General features: G+C 35.7%; 3 protein-coding genes across 3 annotated transcripts; 2 read left to right on the top strand and 1 right to left on the bottom strand.

Annotated features, from left to right (window-relative positions):
- The first annotated feature begins 208 nt into the window (after positions 1-208).
- On the top strand, positions 209-3,802 carry LOC110688176. Its single transcript, XM_021864883.1, has 2 exons — positions 209-1,648; positions 3,220-3,802. Exon 1 carries the CDS (start codon positions 538-540, stop codon positions 1,624-1,626), a length of 1,089 nt encoding a protein of 362 aa, XP_021720575.1. The 5' UTR covers positions 209-537; the 3' UTR covers positions 1,627-1,648; positions 3,220-3,802.
- A 2,912-nt stretch (positions 3,803-6,714) lies between these two features.
- LOC110688174 (outer envelope protein 80, chloroplastic-like) lies at positions 6,715-11,220 on the bottom strand. Its single transcript, XM_021864882.1, has 11 exons — positions 10,808-11,220; positions 10,597-10,663; positions 10,456-10,491; positions 10,209-10,353; positions 9,875-10,033; positions 9,688-9,758; positions 9,496-9,574; positions 9,267-9,382; positions 8,298-8,445; positions 7,414-7,483; positions 6,715-7,254 (listed from the first exon to the last, which is right to left on the bottom strand). The coding sequence occupies exons 1-11, from the start codon at positions 10,839-10,841 to the stop codon at positions 7,097-7,099; spliced, it is 1,083 nt and encodes a 360-aa protein (XP_021720574.1). The 5' UTR covers positions 10,842-11,220; the 3' UTR covers positions 6,715-7,096.
- A 922-nt stretch (positions 11,221-12,142) lies between these two features.
- Positions 12,143-17,503, top strand: LOC110688173 (GTPase LSG1-2-like). Its single transcript, XM_021864881.1, has 7 exons — positions 12,143-12,572; positions 13,652-13,753; positions 13,838-13,924; positions 15,349-15,442; positions 15,623-15,679; positions 15,826-15,905; positions 15,985-17,503. Exons 1-7 carry the CDS (start codon positions 12,349-12,351, stop codon positions 17,126-17,128), a joined length of 1,788 nt encoding a protein of 595 aa, XP_021720573.1. The 5' UTR covers positions 12,143-12,348; the 3' UTR covers positions 17,129-17,503.
- Positions 17,504-18,372: the final 869 nt, after the last annotated feature.

The raw sequence follows: 18,372 nt of genomic DNA, 5'->3' as shown, positions 1-18,372 counted from the left end.
GGTCTTACTAAGACGATGCTACACAAATGTTTATGGTAATTGAAACGAGATAACTCTAATACAGACGGAGTAACTAATAAGGGTTAAAAAAAAAAAAGGTAAAAAAAAAAAAAAAAAAAAAAAGGAAAGAGCAAGTAGGGGGCAAAAGGACAAGAAAGGAAAGTTATGATATCATCAATTTATTTACTTCCTCCCTCCATTCCTATCTCTCTCATTTTTTTTATCCCTCCACCTTCCTTTTTCCTTTCTTCCTTCCAACTCTTGAACAAATCTTCCCTTTTTTTCCCCCTTTTTTTTCCCAGAAAACCCAAACAACCCCTCTTCGTTTTCTCTCTCTTCTTCACCTTTCACTCTCCTACTTCCACCAATCTCTAATTAACAAACAATCAATCAAACCCCACAAAAAAAATTCATAAATTGATTCATCAATTTCCCCAATCTTTATTCAATTGAATTGAAGATTGATTGTCAAATTCACCAATGTTTTAATCAAATTAAATCCCCTTTTCTCAAACCAAAATTCACCCAATAATAATAATGGTCCGGATGTTGCAATCCCACTACATTTTGATCTTCTCTCTAATCTTATCTCTTCCAATGTTCTACTTCTTTGCTCCTCATTTTCTCTCTCCTCACCCTCGCCAACTCCCAATTCCTCGCCCAGATGAACTGGAAGATCTTTCCCTCTTCAATCGTGCAATTTCATCTTCATTGTCTTCGCCATCTTCGTCTTCAACCTTTTCGTTTTCCAGATTAGGGTCTCACAACCCAACTTTGAAGATCGCTTTCCTGTTCCTAACACACACTGATCTGTTCTTCTCACCTTTGTGGGATCGTTTCTTCAATACTAGTTCACCTAAAGTGTTCAACATCTATGTTCATGCTGACCCAGATTCTCATCTCAAAGACCCAGGTGGGTTTTTCAATGCTAGATTTATACCAAGTAAGCACACTGAACGATCTTCTGCTACTTTGATTTCTGCTGCTAAAAGATTAATGGCAACTGCTATATTAGATGATCCTTTGAATTTCTATTTTGCGTTGGTTTCTCAATCCTGTATACCGTTACATTCGTTTGATTATGTGTATAAGACCCTTTTAGGTGGGGGGATTAAGGGGAATACTTTCGGGTTTCGACATGTTCGTCATAAGAGCTTTATTGAGATTCTTGACAATGAGACTATTCTTCCCTCGAGGTATGTTGCTCGAGGGAAGAATGTGATGATGCCTGAGGTTCCTTTCGATCAATTTCGGGTCGGGTCACAGTTTTTTGTGTTGACTAAGAAGCATGCTTTGATGGTTTTGAAGGATAGGAAATTATGGAGGAAGTTTAGGCTTCCTTGTTATAAGACTGAATCTTGTTACCCTGAAGAGCATTACTTCCCTACATTGTTGAATATGAAAGATCCTAATGGTTGTACTCAATATACTCTTACAAGGGTTAATTGGACTGATAGTGTTAATGGACATCCTCATATGTACCGTCCACCTGAGGTGTCGCCCGAGTTGATCTATACTCTCCGGCAGTCTAATTATACTCATGATTACTTGTTCGCGAGGAAGTTCTCACCCGATTGCTTGAAGCCTTTGATGGATATGGCTGATACTGTTATCTTCAATGACTGAGCTATTTTGTTTGTGATGTCTGGTGAGTGAGCAATTTCTTTGCTTTTCTACACTTTCTAAGTCCTTTCATCTGCTTGTGTACGATTTGATTTGATTTGATTTGATATAATTTACTTTGTGCCTTTCATCAAAATGAGAATTGTTGGACTTGCATCATAATGTAGGATACTTATTAGTTTTTTTTTAATAGGAATACTTATTAGTTAGTATAACTTAAATACTGCAAATTTCAATGTGTATTGCTTATCAACAAAAAAGAAACCAATGTGTTTTGTTTAGGATTAGGAGATTTTATCTTCTAGATTTATGTCACTGGCTGGCGTGCTGTTCTAGTGTAGTTTGATGTTGCTTTGATGTTGAGTAGCTGGAAAATGTGACCATTTTGAGGAAGGCTTTAGGTCAGGGTCACTGCTTGTATAGTTAGTGTTTAGAACCTTGGATGTAAGGTACTTTGCAAGTGAACTTGAAGGATTGTCTTGTGGAAGTATGGGATCTCTGCAGGGCTGCTTTTAATTTATGGCTACTTAAATTGGAAAATACTCAATAGCTTCACAGCAACCATGATAAAATGATATAATTAGAGCATTTGGAAATTCTTTTATAATGTCGGTGACCATAGAATTTGCATCTGCACAATTTTCAGCTAGTTGCATTAGGTTGTACAGGCTGCTTGCTGTTGGTTGTCGTCTTTCAGCAATTACTTATTGTAGTGTTTAGCCATTTTTGACTACAAATTCAATACAACTGTAGATAGAAAATTAAATGGAGCACGGTGGTCCATCAGATGTGAATTAGACGTGGCTTAATTGTTTTTCTTGCAAACTAACTGATAAATGACTAGCTCATTCCCCTTTCTTACCTGAGCTATCAATCCTGGCCCCACCTTTTTCCGCTTTCACTATTATCCTCCCAAAGGCGGCCCTCCTAGAGTTTTTGAACCTATTCTCAGCTTAAACTTACATGCTTTTTCTTTTTAGTCTTTGGGTGTTCATTTTGATCAGTGTTGCTTTGAAGCAGTAGTTTCTTTTTTACTCGCTTAGTAATTTGCAAATGATAATGTTTTGAGGAGTTCACCATTAAGCTTCTTTGCATTAGATTGTGATTGTACAGGTTGTTTGTCATCTTTCAATTATTAGTCAAAATAGTGCTTTCTCACAAATGATGACAAATTAGCATAGCTGTAGAGAGAAAGTAGAGGGGGGAACATAGTGGTCCATTAGATTGCTAACAAGACATGGATTTCCTGCTTTCCTGCGAGCTGACAGATAACTCATCTATTCATTTCTCTTTTCATTTGTGTGTAATATCGTTAGGAATAATTCTGACAATTTTCATGATCTTGCAATTCAACCTCTTAGTATGGAATTTATAATGAAAATCAAATACTTGGAGTGAAATTGCATGACCACTTACCATATACATTGGAATAGAATTTTGTCAGAAAATTACACTAACTCAATATCGTTATCACATCACTATACATCACCGCCAATCTTTAATTAGTCTAATACATTACATGCTCTTGATCTTAAACCATTTGGTGTTCGTGTTTATCCGAGTTGCCCTGATTATGTTTTGGCCAATTCTTTTCAGGTCTTAAATTTTGCTTTCTTGAATGGGGAGAGGATCTGTTGTAGCAACACCTTTGAGATGCTTTCCCTTGAGCCATCAGTATCTTGAAGCCGCTCAACCGGAGAATCAACTGCCAACAGCAAAATTACCCTGCTGGTATGTTGGTTCAGAAATGTCTTGAATTATACAATACCACGGCAATAAGAGCTAGCTTGACGCTCTTTGTTGTTAGAAGTGCTAGTTTTTTTCTGTACATAAATGGTAAAGAATGTGTTTGTACCATATCATATCAAGTAGCATGAATATTCGACAGGGTTGGGGCTATCGACCTTTGTTGATATGTAGTGGAATTCGAAAGTCCTTGGCTTAGCCTGTCTGCTCGATGTAGGGGTAGAAGAATTCAAATTTCCGTATGGCTTTCTATAAGATATGCTCAATCAGTGTTAGAATGATGCCTCAAGGCCTCAATAGTAAGCTTCGTTTTGGTTTCTTTATCTTTCTGTTCAATGCTCTCTTCTTTTGACCCTATTTTTCTGGTCATTTCAACACTTTTGACTAATATGTGAGAATCTCATGTTGAATGATATAGCTTATTTTATTACAAGTTGATATTTTTTGTAAGATGTTGAATGAAATCTCTTTTTAAAGTCGCATTAGTTTCACCAAATATAGCTATCAGTAGACTAATTTAATAATTTCAAACATACCCTACATTTGGATGTTTGTGTTTTGTCAATTACTATTGTTGTTTTTGTAGTTATCATCCTTAACTAATACGGAATAATCCGTAGTAGTTGATGTGAAAATTTAATTTTAATGATTTAATGATGCTTAACATCACTTTTATACATCCCAAATCAGGCCCTGTTTGATTGGGTGTAAAATGTTTTCAATGGAAAATGATTTTCCATGAAAAACCTTTTCCATTAGAAAATGTAATTTCCTTCACATTTTCTCTTGTTTGGTTATATGTAAAACAATTTTCCAATTTAAAGAAACTAAAACTAATATTAGGTGAGACAATCTATCAAACACTTTGTGCTCATGATAAAAACATGTAAATATATGAATGAAAATAAAATTTGCAGCTAGTAGATTGCATCTAATAACAAATTTCCAAATTATAATCATCTTTAGAAAATTTAATCATATCAGAAAAATAATTTTGAATTGATGAATTAACAATTTTTGTGCAAAAATACCTTGAAATAATCAAAATATGGGCAAAAAATACCCTAAAATAATCGAATTTTAAACCAAATTAGACCCTATATCAATAATCAAGTCAAGAAGGGAGAGAATATTACCAATTTGCAACAAGAGATCGAGCGAGGAGATCTATTTGAGTTTGAAGTGTAATGAGAACTGGAGAAGGGGAAAGATCGAAGGAGAGAGGAAAACACGGCTTCCCTTCTAATTTGGGGGAAAACAATTTCTTGTATAAAGGAAAATAGTACTCAGCCCAAATTTTTTTTTTCATATCTGGCCTAAACCAAACAATGTAAAATAAGGAAAACAGGACCTTAGTGTTAGAATAATGTTTCCAACCTTCCAGGTTTCTTTTAACTCTTATCATGTGTTTAGAATGTTTTAGCTCTTGATTGTGAAGTACCCTAATCATACTTAATATGCAATGATGTGGTTTTGTTTTCTTAAAAGTACCCTAATCATACTTAATATGCAATGATGTAGTTTTGTTTTCTTAAAGTAATTGTAAATTGATTTACTCTCCCTTTCGAACTAGTGATGTTTATTGTTTCCGAAAGTCTTTTCTTAAAGTAATTATAATTGTTTATTGTGAAAGTTATTTTCTTAACATTTCTCTATATATATTCGATGTTAAAAAGCAAAAACATCTTTTAGTATATTGGGCTAAGGTACTCGTAGTATGCTTAATAATAATATAATAATAAAGCTCTAAATAATTAAATTTTGAATTTCCCATACTAGACATATACGAAGTACTTGTAGTCGTAGATCTATATATTTCTTTCAAGTTAGGAAGAAGAAATGAGTATTAGAATTAAGATTTTTGTATAAAATGTTGAAAAATTGGTCCATAACATTTCTAACTTGTAGATCTATAGACTATAGTACATGTGAACCTAAATGAAAAGGTGTTACACAAGGATGGAAAGTGGGGCTAACAACTATAATGAGGTTGACATATATTTTTGGTTTTGATATGCCGAGCAGCCAAAAGGGTACTACTATAGTTTGGTGAGTTGATGACAACTGATGATAACAATAAGCCAACTACCCGTTGTCAAAAAAAAAAAAAAAAAACAAACAAAAGCCAACTACCCAATCTTTTAATTAATCATATAATTAATTTATAATTGATTGAATCATCATCACTAATCAATCAAATATAACGCTTTTATAAAGAATACCAATGCAAACAATCTGCTTTTAAATAATTTTCATATTATGAGAGAATACAGTGCCACCTGCCCTTAAGAAATTTTGTAAAGTATAATGTTTCATCTTTGATTAGTTCATGCATGAAGTATTTCATTATCTCCTTTATTTGCTATTAATTATAACTTGGTTCAAATGTGATGCTTCATCTTTATATTTGACTCTTGATCTATAGTAAGTACTAAGTAGTATCATTAATTTATTTTTTTAATTGGAAAATCGCGAAATCGATATAAAATGATGATTCTTAATCACCTATTAATTTTTCCTTACAGTTTATTTCTTCTACTCCGTAGTTTCTTAAAAGAAAATGTCAAGGCCAATAAGTAGAAATTAGGTTCACACCCACTTCTTATTGATTAGTTTTCACTCGTTAAAATTTTCCATACTTATTCTATTTTATTATTATTACATAGAAGAGTTTAATGTGAAATCTTGTAAGATATGATGTGTACACTCATATATTATCACTACTTATATGTTATATAGATTCCATAATACTACGAATGTATAATTTTCAAAGGTCTAGCTTTGAAACTATGATATGGAAGTGTGAAAATTATGATAATCTAAATTCTAGTGAGTGCTTGGACTTTTACATTAGCAGCATATTCAATCATTCACCAAAGTTAAGCAGCAAAGCAATTTGGGATATGATCATCAATAATTTTTCTTCTCACAGGAATCAAATTGAAGCCCATTTTGAAATATACATAGAGCATGGGCCTACTGACCTATTGAGATATCAGCCTTTGGACTATGTCATCACTAAACTGCTTAATACCATTACCCCTTTGCCTTACTTTGATAATTGGTCAACATCACTTGGATGTTACGGAGTACTTCATCCATTTCAAAATAATTAATATAGTTTAACCTATTCTTTATTCAAGTGCTCACTTTGACTACAGTTTTTTTAATTAACGTGTCAAAAATAAATGCTAATATCCATCGTAAAATGTTGTTAAATAGATGTTAATATAAAATTTCATACTCGTAAGTTTTAGTACTTAATTATACATTATTTAGGGTTTAAGTAGTGCGTTAAAAAGTAATTGCTAATGAAGTTACGCCTATTATGTTTGCAAGTTTGGAATATTCATTGATCTACATCAAGCAAGATATTCAATCTCTTCAATTAAAAAAATTTCCAAGGTTTCTTCTTTTACATTGTCAACACATACAAGAATATGCCATTGAGAAATTGGACTTTGTGAAAGTCCTTAAGAAATAGAAAATGAAAACCAAAGACTCGTATCAATGGATTGAACACTTTGTAAATATCAAGTGTCTTCAATTGATGGTGAAAGCAAGTCTTGCATTTCAAGCAGCCGTAATGGTCTTCATCATCAACATTTGTACATTGTAGGTGACGATACCAGGGATTGTAAAGAATAACGAATCGTGGAGTAGATATCAGCTAAAAACTAATCAGGAAAGTCTTCATCATGGTCTTCAAAGGACTTGCAAGAGTCATTCATGAAGATACATTGGTGATGTTGAAGTAGACAGTTTTCTGTTGGTAACTATTCATAGCATAATCAACTTGGAAGTGGCCAAATGGTGATTTGAAGCGTAAGCCATATCCTATCCCAACTCCACTTCCCGGTTTTCCTTGTCGCAAGGCTGGGTTTCCTGCCATATCCAACCAAGAAAGATGTAAATTGCCAGCAAAGTCTAAGTTTGCAGAGAAAAGTAATGCAGCTTCAAACAAAATCTTCGCTTATATCTATATATCAGCGAGCAAGCTCTGAAAAAGTATAGGTTAAATGCTCCAAGATAGATAGAACATACCAGGAACAAGCCGACCAGAACCCAAATCAGATCCATAATCTAAGAAAATTGCACCTTCTAACATTTTGCTCTGGAGATTAGAGAAAGGGAAAATTTTAAGGGCTACATAGAACATGCCAGCAACTCAAACACAAATCAAATTGTCAGAACATGCAATTATTCCGAGAGAGATAGAGAGGGAGGGGGGTGTTGGATTGGCATAAAACTATTCAGGAAGGTAAACCACAAGTAATTCTACCAAAAATATTTGAGAGCAAATTTTCTCCTAATATCAATACAAAATTAGGGCATATGGGAAAAAAACGCATAGAAAGATAAAAGCTGGCAGACACAGCATAGAAGAGGCTTAGATGTTTCCATGATTCCTTCATTGCAGAAAAAATGTAGGAACGCACCAGATAAAAGTTTGAAGCAAAAATAGTAAAAAGTCATGATAATAAATCATACACCCTTTTGCCACCAATTAAAAGTCCATGTAACATTGTATTAGGGAGGCTCTTTAAATGACGGCTCATATAATCAAGCTAATTGAATGTCAACTTTTTTTCTAACTCATAATTGGATGTTACTTAGGACTTTAGGAGTACTGGCTGATCTAGGATGATCCTGAACGTCATTAAGCTACATGAAATCAGACAGCAATTACAATATTCTGGAACTGTGGCACACATAAGGTCCAACCAAAGTACGAGAATGAAACGTAAAGCCTAAGGCCTTAAGCAGAAGAGGGGAAAAATAGGGGTCAAATTGCACTATATGACAAATTGACAAGAAATCATTCAGGTGACTTAATTGCAAAACTGCCAGCGAGTCAGCAACACGGTTTATAAAATAGCTATAGAAACACCTCATATGTTTTGCTAAGTGCGAAAGTAAATACTTACCAACGGGAACGTTAAATCACTGTTGGCAACCAAACATGATCTTCCAGTTCCAACAGCACCTTCACCGTACCCTCTAACACTACCAAGACCACCAATAGCAAATGCTTGGTAAGGAGCCATATCCCCCACAATGGAACCTCCCGTGATACTGTTGAGAATTTCATGTAATTAAAGATGAGAAAATAATATACAAGCATCTATACATGCATTCCGTGTTTCAGAAATGAACGCAAACTAAAACTTTAACAAACATGGGTGCAGAAATTATACTGTCCAACGTGATCAAGATTCTGATGATTCAAATTGTGGAAAGGAGTATTATGTAACTGCAATTGAGTACAGACTAGTCTAGCTCAACCTTTATCAGAATTCAGTAAATAATCCTATGTCAGACTGTCAGAGCAAATATCAGAATCACAACGATGTTAAAGATGTGTATTATGCGAAGAAGCTTAACACCAGCTCTAATGAAATGTTCTAGATTTAGAGGGGAGACGACACTAATCAGTAATAGAGGGATTGTTAGAGCTCGGTCACTAATTGACATTGCCAGTGTAGGACAAGAAACATGAACAGAGGATAACTGCAACAAAAAAAAGGAACAGGATTTAACTTTCATATTTATATTACGATTGCCAAAAGGAATTATATATATGCAAATATATGAATTCAAAGTTTACTTCAATTCTTTACACTCAAATAAGTTGATAAATCTCTAAAATCTAAATGATTAAATTGCATCCCTGAACTATGTCATTAAAATTCTTTCTTCAACCTCTGCAAACATAAATTACAACTCCAATAGTTCCTATATCTCGGTCTCTCCCTCACTTCCTCAGCTGATGAGAGCCGGTAGTTGAACTCTTCTTGTTCCCTCTTCTTATAAGAAATTCATATTCCTTTATCTCCGAGTTTCTAAGAGTTTCAGCAATAGCAACATATAAAAGTATCCCAGGTACATATGCTCACCTTGTCAATAAAATAGAAGGCCCAAGTTTGATACCCTTAGTGCCAACAAACTTGAATCGGTTAAAAACAAGCCATTTGGACAAAACTGGGATTCCTTGTTCTATCTGCAAGCTGAACTGAAATAAAAACAAGAACAATTAAGTAATATGCAGCAGAACCTCATATCTCATTTCCTTAAGTGATTTGTGGTAAGAAGTTCACATCTTATGTCATAAGTTGAGAATATTACACGACTAAAGAAATTATCATTTGCCCTGGCATAACGAGTTTCTTGTTTTAACACCACCATACTATCATGGGTGCCTCCGCTGCACACAGGACATTTTGAAGGGATAGGAAAAACAATTGTCAACATTAGTGCCTTGGAAAGCATACCACTAGACAAGTTTAAATACAAAATTAAGTGGATAATCTCAATAACCTGCAAGTCACCGGAAAACCATCAAGATCTCGGTTTATAGGGCGTCCTTCATCGCTCATAGGACGAACATGCTGCACGAGGTACACATTTGACAAAATTTTCAAATAAAAAATCGTACTTGATATCACAGATGACTCAATTTTTAATACCCAAAGCAAAAATTTCAATTTGTGGCATGATACCTCACCTCAAATTTTACACTGGTTGTACTGCTCCAGTTGGAACTAGCAGGCTCACTCAATTCTAAACCCACGGAGGAGCGACAGAGATTTACACCCCCACTCCCAGATTGTGAAAAGTTATCGGCGGGCAAACCATGAACTCCAATCTCAGGTGAAATAGAATGCTGATTTTCCAGAGAAATATTTGCATAAGAAATTCCACCCAACAAAATTGCTTAAATGGTCTAAAAATGCTGATTGCTGAACAGTATAATAGCCTAAAGAAACAAAAGTAATTCGCTACTCGAGAATTTTAAAATCGTCTTCCAACTCGAAAACTATGATAAGCAGTGATCAAACCTGAACCACAACAGACTGCTGAGGAAGCCATTCAGGCCTGGGCCTCCTATAAGCCACCACAACATTTGTGTCATACAATCCTTTATCCCAAAACACATCAAGCTTCTCACTTCCACCAAATAAATTAGGGTGCTTAATACATAAACTGCCATAAAAACACATATTCATTTCATAATCTTCCACAAATTTAAGCATATAATAATCAAAGCTTTTAACCTCCAACATTCCAAGTTTTATAATTTATTACCTCCCAATTACTAACGAAAGAGGACCTCCAGAATTCCTATTGCAGAAATTGAATAAAAATGCATATTAATAACATGATCAATTAATTAACAAGACTAAATTTTGTTGGTATTAATCTGAATTAAGAGATAAAGATGGAAACCTGAAAGGGGGCAGCATTAAAGCAGCGCATAGCTTGTGACTCAAATCTACATTGACATCAATTTTGGCTGACGAACAGCAAAATTATAGAATATAAGTACCGAATTGAAAATGCTGAATACCCAGTTCATAAATTATCCATATTAATTTAGCAAAATTAAATAAAAATAAAAAAATAAAAAATTGAGAATTGAAAGTGAAAAAGAACTGACCTTTACCAGCATGGATGCTCTTCTGAGCTCCCATGAATAATGTCCGACAACAATCATGAAAAAATTGGACCCGAAAATATTGAATTGAAGGCAAGCAATTGCGGTATAGAATTATAAAGGAGATGATAAAGAAAGAAGAGAGGTTGTGTTGGAGAGTTGGAGTAGTATATGGGTTAGAAGTTGTCTCTTTCTTTCTCCTTGGGGTTTCCAACTTCTTGAATTGTACTTTCTCTATTTTATTTTCTAAAATTTCAATTGCTTTTGCATAATTCAAACGGAGTAAATCATAAATTAAATTTGACTTTTTTTTTTTTAATTCCAAGGCAAAAGCTTACAAACATCTCGAGGACATGGGATAAGATAAATAAAAGTAGAAAGATTAAATTAAAATGAACATTAATTACACTAATCGATGCGTAATTTTGTCATATATTTCTAAATTGATACCACTTTAGGTAATATTTAAATGTTTATCCAACGCCTCGGGAACGTTCGTTAGTAAGATCCTAACTACAATAGTATTCCCTCAATTTGTAAGAATTATTACTGCTTGAACAATGATCAATTAATGTTACTATGCAAGGATTCTAGTGATCTCATTTTGTATCTAATTTCCAATTTGTTATTACTCTTATTAAAGTTTGAAAGGGGTCATATTGATAATTGAAAAGGTAGACTATGTTCTATTGGACTTATTTTTTAGTCTTTTAATTTAGTTTCATTCAATTTAATTCAGATACATTAGGTTCCTAATTTTTCAATTATTAAACTATAAGTACCAATCTATCTAAGAAGGAACTATGATGGACAATTACAAGTATTTGGCTCAAAATTAGTAATTTTTGAAGGATAAACCAATTTAATTGGCAAATGAAGATTCATATCACCACTTCATACTCCATTATGATATACTATGTACAATCCTTATTTCTAGCCTGGTCTTAAAAAGGTGCAAATTTAGGCAATCCAAAAAATACATTTTTATTTTGACATTTGAACCTAGGTTGAAAATTCCGCTTTAACCCAACAAACTCGACATTTTTTGCGAATTTGGGCATAGAGTTTATGCCATGGCCCGGGCCAGCCCAAAATTTAATCTCTTCTACATGCACTATTCACAATTCGCACAAAAAACAAAGTTCGCAAACTAATTTGGTGGCAAGGATTGTACCTTCTAATCTTGAGGTTGGGGTTCAATCCCACTAGGAACACTTTAAGGGTGAAGATCTCTTTACCCTTCCCCTCACTTTTAAAATATCTGACCCGCAAATACCGTTGAGGTACAGTACGGGTCCTTCTCCTTATTTAAAGTTAGCAAATCGGGCAAACCCCACAAAAGCATGAACTCAGCACATACGTGGGACTCAACCGAGCTAACTCGGAACTCATAAACTCAGTTTATTTTTCTCCCAACTTCTATTCTATTCATCTACTACCGCTGAAACAGGCAGCCATTGCCAAACCCAAAGAAAGGCGCCTCCTTTTTGCATCCTCCTTCAGTACAAGAAAAAATTTGGGAAGAAATATACAGATTTTTTTTTATGGGTAAAGGAGAAAAAACAGGGCTAGGAAGAGCCCTAGTTAAGCACCATAATCATGTTGTTCAACAAACCAAAGAAAAAGGTCGCTTTTACAAAACCCATAACAAGAAAGCCCTAATCTCTGTTACTGATGTTTCCGACATTGATGCTGTTCTTGAACAAGCTGATGAAGCTGACCGTGTCTTCACCGCTGACAACCCTGTTCCTCAATTACTCGTTGATTCGTATGTCCTTCCTCTCTTTATTAATTTAATTTTCCTGTTTTTATCATATTTGTTTTAATTTTGTGTTTTTTCATGTTGATGGTGTAATTAGGGATTTGAAAATAATGTTTTTTTTCCATTTGGATTTAAGGGTTTTTAGGAAAGATAAAATTTTGATGTTTATTGGGGATTTTCTGATATGGGTTAAAGGGTTTTTGGGAAAGATAGAATTTTTATTTATTGGGGATTTTTGGGACGTTAACTGCTGAAATTTATGTTTTTCTTGAACTAATTTGTATCGGTAAATAAAGTTTATGGCATTTCTGGTTTAGGTGGAAATGTTGTAAGTTTGATGAGCTAGGTTTGAAGTGCAGAAAGAACAATTTCTTTGTCTTTTGAATGCATATTAGGTTAGGTAGAAGATAAGCTCCTTATCAATTGATTTGACTAATAAATCGTAGTAACTCGCGAATATTTGTGGGGATAGGGGATGACGGGATGTGGATAGTTTGTAGGTATAGTGTTGATTTGTAGCCCATCTAGGTGTGGTTCAGAGCTTCTGGTAATTTTGAATGAGGGATTAAAAGTGTTTGCGTTGTTGAAGTAGCTCGATTTCAGCTTGTTCTCTTTGAATTATTATTGAATGGATTCCTTCTGGTAATCAGTACAGGTGCTGTTCTCCTCAATGTTATATGGTTGATATCTGTCATGCATAGGTGTCAATTACTGGTAATGAAATGAATTGATTGTTGTTAGTGGTGACTTTTTACCTAGGACATTCACTTGGGACAATCCGTGTCAAAATATACACACAAATTGATCAATGAATGTCACTGCCTCCCGGATATGAGGCCTTACGGAAGTTATAGTATTCAGAATCAGGAACACTTGAGTTTTCAACTCTTGAAAATTTTCTATTAATTTTATTGATTTTTTCTACTGTCATTTCTAGTATGCTCACTACTACTGCTATTGTCTAGTATGTTGAGGTCAGCCTTGTGGAAAAGCTGCTTTGCTGATCTATCTTTGAATTGCATTCATGTCGCACTAATATCTTTTGGTTTTCCAATGATGGATCATATTATTTTTTCTGTATGTAGGGACTCTAGTTCAAGCATCACTGCCTTGACACCTGATCAAATGAGGAAGCAACAGAAGAAAGAGGAGGAACTGCATGCTGGCAGCCTTCGTGTCCCTCGAAGGCAACTACTGTCACCTACCTCGGAATAATTTTTTTTGTTCTTATTCATGATTGAGTTTAAGTGAGCTTTGTTTTTCCTCTGTAGGCCGCCATGGACTGCTGAGATGACAGTAGATGAGCTTGATATCAATGAAAAGCAAGCCTTTTTAACATGGCGTAGAGGCCTTGCCAAGTAAGTTCCATTTTAGTATTTATTGTGCTTCTGCTTGAAGTCTGTAATTAGATCAATAGATGTCATATTCCTATTGTATAGTTAAAATTTCACCTAGCAAAAGAAGGGAATAATGTCTTTTCCATATCTTTGAAAATGCTCAGTACGTGTAATATATATTCTTCCACTGAACCATCTCTTGCATGATGTACTTTGTTCAAACTAATCTGCCCCATGTTAAATGTGCTTTACAGCCTAAAATGCATAGGAACTTTCATTTATCAAATTGCATAATAGATGCGAATTGAGTGTATCCAATATGCCTAGGATTCATATTATGTTCAGAAAATCATTCTCTTTGTTCAACTAGCCAGGTGAAGACCTCGTTGATATAAGCTTTAAGGTTGATTTAGAAAATGCTCTACATTTTGAACCAGGTTCTCTTTCTCTTTGCCTTGTTCACCCTCCCCTGCCTTGTTTTTTTAAACAAGAAACTGACTTGATGCCCCTGAATTTTATCATATATCTTTTCCTTAAATTTTTAAGCCCTTCATCCCAATCCCTTCTAGAGTGCATCATTGCTGGTGTCCTGGAGAGTGAAAGAGAGATGCCGGAGAAGAGGTTGAGTTTGGTGCTGGAATGAAGGAAGCTGGACAGAAGAGAAGCAAGTTTGGGGATGGGGAGTGGGGAGTTAGGTGGGGAGGGTGTTAGGGTAAGAGGCATAAGTTGAGGCTGAGGAGCTAAAAGCAGAAGGGAAGAGAAGTCTAGTGGGGGCTGGGGAGTGAGAAGTGGAGGTTTCGAAGGGAAGAAAAAGAAGAAGTTGGGGGTTGTGAGAAGTATGTTGAATAAGGGAAGCCAGGTTGAGGTTCGTGTGGGTTGGAAGAAAAGGTTAGATTGGAACATTAATGGTGAAGGTTTGGTTTGGGTTAAGGAGTTATGAGGGTTATTAATGAGTAAGGCATGTAAGGCCGTAAGGGTGACTTTCAACATACAACTAAGAGGTTAGGGGTGAGGCGAAGGTCAAGTAAGGACGGCAAGGTTAGATAAGGACATATATGATAAAGGTAAGGGTTAAGGATTAGATAAAGCCACTAGTAGTTATGGGTGGTTTTGACTCCTTTTGAGTACGAAGCACTCAATCCTTGGCTTTTTGTTGTTGGGGATATGAATGACATAATAAGTCAGTCAAACTATGTTGAGCAAGCTATTTAAATATAGAAGTATTTTTTAAGTTTATTTTCAGAGGACCATGTGGTAGTTCCTTGTGAGATTCTGTTATATAAAGGATCTTCAGGGAGTATTCTATCAACAGTATAAATTATGGTCGTTTGTTTTTGTAGTTAAAGCCAACTTCTTGTCGCTGGAACATTTCTTGCTGCACTGTGGTTGTACTTTGATTAAATTGATGGAGTATGTAACTAATATTTGTGGAAATAATCTTGTAGACTTGAGGAGAATGAGAAGCTTGTCCTTACTCCATTTGAGAAGAATTTGGATATATGGAGGCAGCTTTGGCGAGTGGTTGAACGTAGTGATCTGGTAAGTGTGTTATAAGTGTCAAAGCTTGCTTGGGAAAAAAAAAAAAAAAAAAATTGGTATTCGAATCTTCATTAAATGATTTTTTTTCTTTTTGTGGTCATATAATGTGGGTTTCTTTGTAATATTTTATGGTTTGTTTTTCAACGTTATTTGACCTACTGATTTTTTAATTGCTGTCAGATTGTTATGGTCGTCGATGCTAGAAACCCTCTGTTTTACCGTTGTCCCGATCTTGAGGTATCATACCTTCACTACTGAACTGTTTGTGTGTACTTATCATGAGCTATTTGTGCCCACTTTCTGATTTTTATATTTTGCTAAATGTCCCTTCCAAAAAAAAAAAATTTGCTTAATGTATTTTTTTTTTATTTTTTGTGCTTTAGGCATATGTGCAGGAGGTTGATGAGCACAAAAGAACAATGCTGCTTATCAACAAGGCTGACCTTTTACCATATTCTATCAGGTTCTTACCTCATAAATTTTGGTGGGTTTTGTGCCCTTGTTGCATTTCTGATTATAAATGGTCTCGTTATCATGTACAGGCTAAAATGGGCAAAATACTTCCATGATCATGGAATACTCTTTGTATTTTGGTCAGCTAAAGCTGCTTCTGCAGCTCTTGAAGGGAAGATGCTTAGCATTCCAAAGCATATGCAAGAAGATACATTGCAAGAATCAGAAGATGTTGATACAAAGATCTATGGCAGGGATGAACTGTTGGCCCGCTTACAGTTTGAGGCAGAGGAGATTATGAGATTGAGGAAATCAAGCCCTGAAGCTGCAAGTTCCTCTCATTTTCACTCCTCAGTTGGAAATGCCGGAGTGAGTTCAGCATCAATTGGCGTGACTGTGGGATTTGTTGGCTACCCTAATGTAGGAAAGAGTTCAACCATCAATGCTTTGGTAGGAGCAAAGCGTGCAGGTGTCACCAATACTCCAGGGAAGACAAAACATTTCCAGACTTTGATAATATCTGACAAGCTTACTTTATGTGATTGCCCTGGACTTGTTTTCCCGTCCTTTACAAGCTCGCGATATGAGATGATTGCTTGTGGGGTTTTACCTATAGATCGAATGACTGCACACCGAGATGCGGTACAGGTGGTTGCAGATAAAGTCCCAAGACATGTAATTGAAGAAGTTTATAAGATCACTTTGCCGAAACCCAAGCCTTATGAGCCTCAGTCTCGCCCTCCATTAGCAGCAGAGCTTTTAAGAGCTTACTGTGCTTCTCGGGGGTATACATCTTCAAGTGGGCTGCCCGATGAAACTCGGGCTTCTCGTCAAATGTTGAAGGACTATATTGATGGAAAGCTTATGCACTATGAGCTACCTCCTGGGGTGTCAGACGAGAACAGAGAGAAACATATAGCTGCTACTGCTTCGAGCTTGTCAGACATCGAAGAATCTGAATCCTCTGATGCAGAAGATTCATCTGTTGAATTTGAAAATGGACCGAATCTTCAAGATGTAATGGATGATCTTCAATCCTTTGATCTTGCAAACGGCCTAGCCACAGATAAAGCTAATGGAAAGAAAAAGCCTCCAAAAGCACCACACAAGCTCCATAAAAAGCCACAGAGAAAAAAGGATCGATCTTGGAGGGTTACAAATGATGGTGGTGATGGGATGCCATTGGCAAGGGCCTTCCAGAAGCCGGTGAATACTGGCCCGCATAATCCTTAATGTGAGGTAACTTTGAATGCCACGAATATAGTACAAGATCACTCTGGTTTTGAACTGCTTGTACTAAGTGCTTGCTACATCAGTCTCTTAACGGGACAGAAATGGACTTGTCGAGTTGTCGTGATGGGATTGCTCAGGGTAATAGTTTACTGCGACAGTCTAAAATGGTGACACAGATTGCCGTGGAAGTGTATGGTCTGTACGTAGTGTCAGCCTCGGATAACAGTGGTTATATTTTGTAGTTTTGACTCCCTTTCACACCTTAGAAACGATATAGTATTTCCTGGTTGCTTATTGCTCTTTAAAATTTGATTGTTCATGATTTATTTATGATTTAGCTGCAATCTTGAAAGCCAAAAGTAGAAGTTTCATGCATGCCATGGTCTATCTCTTGGATTTTTGTATGCTGCATTGCCAGATTTTCTGCTGATAGAGCGCGACCAAACAGAATTCAAAAAATTATAATGACAGCAAAAAATTATACGACCCTCACACAAGTCACAAACACATATTTGAATGTTGCAAATTACTCCGTATTTATGATCATATGTATCTTGTGACAGTTGGCCCTAAAAATCTGCCAAAACCCGAGCAATTTTCGGGCCAGACTTCATGTGATCGGGTTTAATATAAACCTCCGGCCCAAATCACCGCAAAGCTTACCAACACAATCGATCCTCCGATTGGCTTAGTCTCTTAGCGTCTTACTATGTTTATGACGAAATCTACAAATTTTGGGAAAGATAAGACAGCAACAATATACTCCGTAGTAACAGTAGTACTCCATGTGCATTTGCTCAACATGAAATATGTGGGCATGTAAGGGAAGAAAAGGAAGTGTGGTCCCAAGTCAATATTAGTGGGTTTAATTAAATGAATTGGAGAGAGAGGGAAGTACTTAAAATTAGATTAACTCTTCAAGTGGGGGAGAGGGTGACAATAAAGCAAACTCATTTCCCACCAACTTTACAGTTGTACAAGGTCACCCAATTTTCTGAAAATTTTAAAATTTTAACACTTTTTAAATTTAGTACCCCAATCCTCCTGGAACTGTTGCCTCCTTCAGCTGGTGCTCGGGTATAACTCATGCACACCGTCTCCGGTGTGTCAGGCGCCTGAAGTGGGGCTAGAGGAGGTGTCGTACACACAACGACCGGGGGATGAACTCCTCTTCATCATCATCGGAGTTAATTGGGGATGGGTTATGATAAAATTGAAGTTTATCCTTCGAAAATTCATAATCC

The sequence above is a fragment of the Chenopodium quinoa genome, unplaced genomic scaffold (assembly GCF_001683475.1).
Source record: "Chenopodium quinoa cultivar QQ74 unplaced genomic scaffold, ASM168347v1, whole genome shotgun sequence".
Lineage (NCBI taxonomy): Eukaryota > Viridiplantae > Streptophyta > Magnoliopsida > Caryophyllales > Amaranthaceae > Chenopodium > Chenopodium quinoa.
This window is presented reverse-complemented; position numbering and strand designations above follow the sequence as displayed.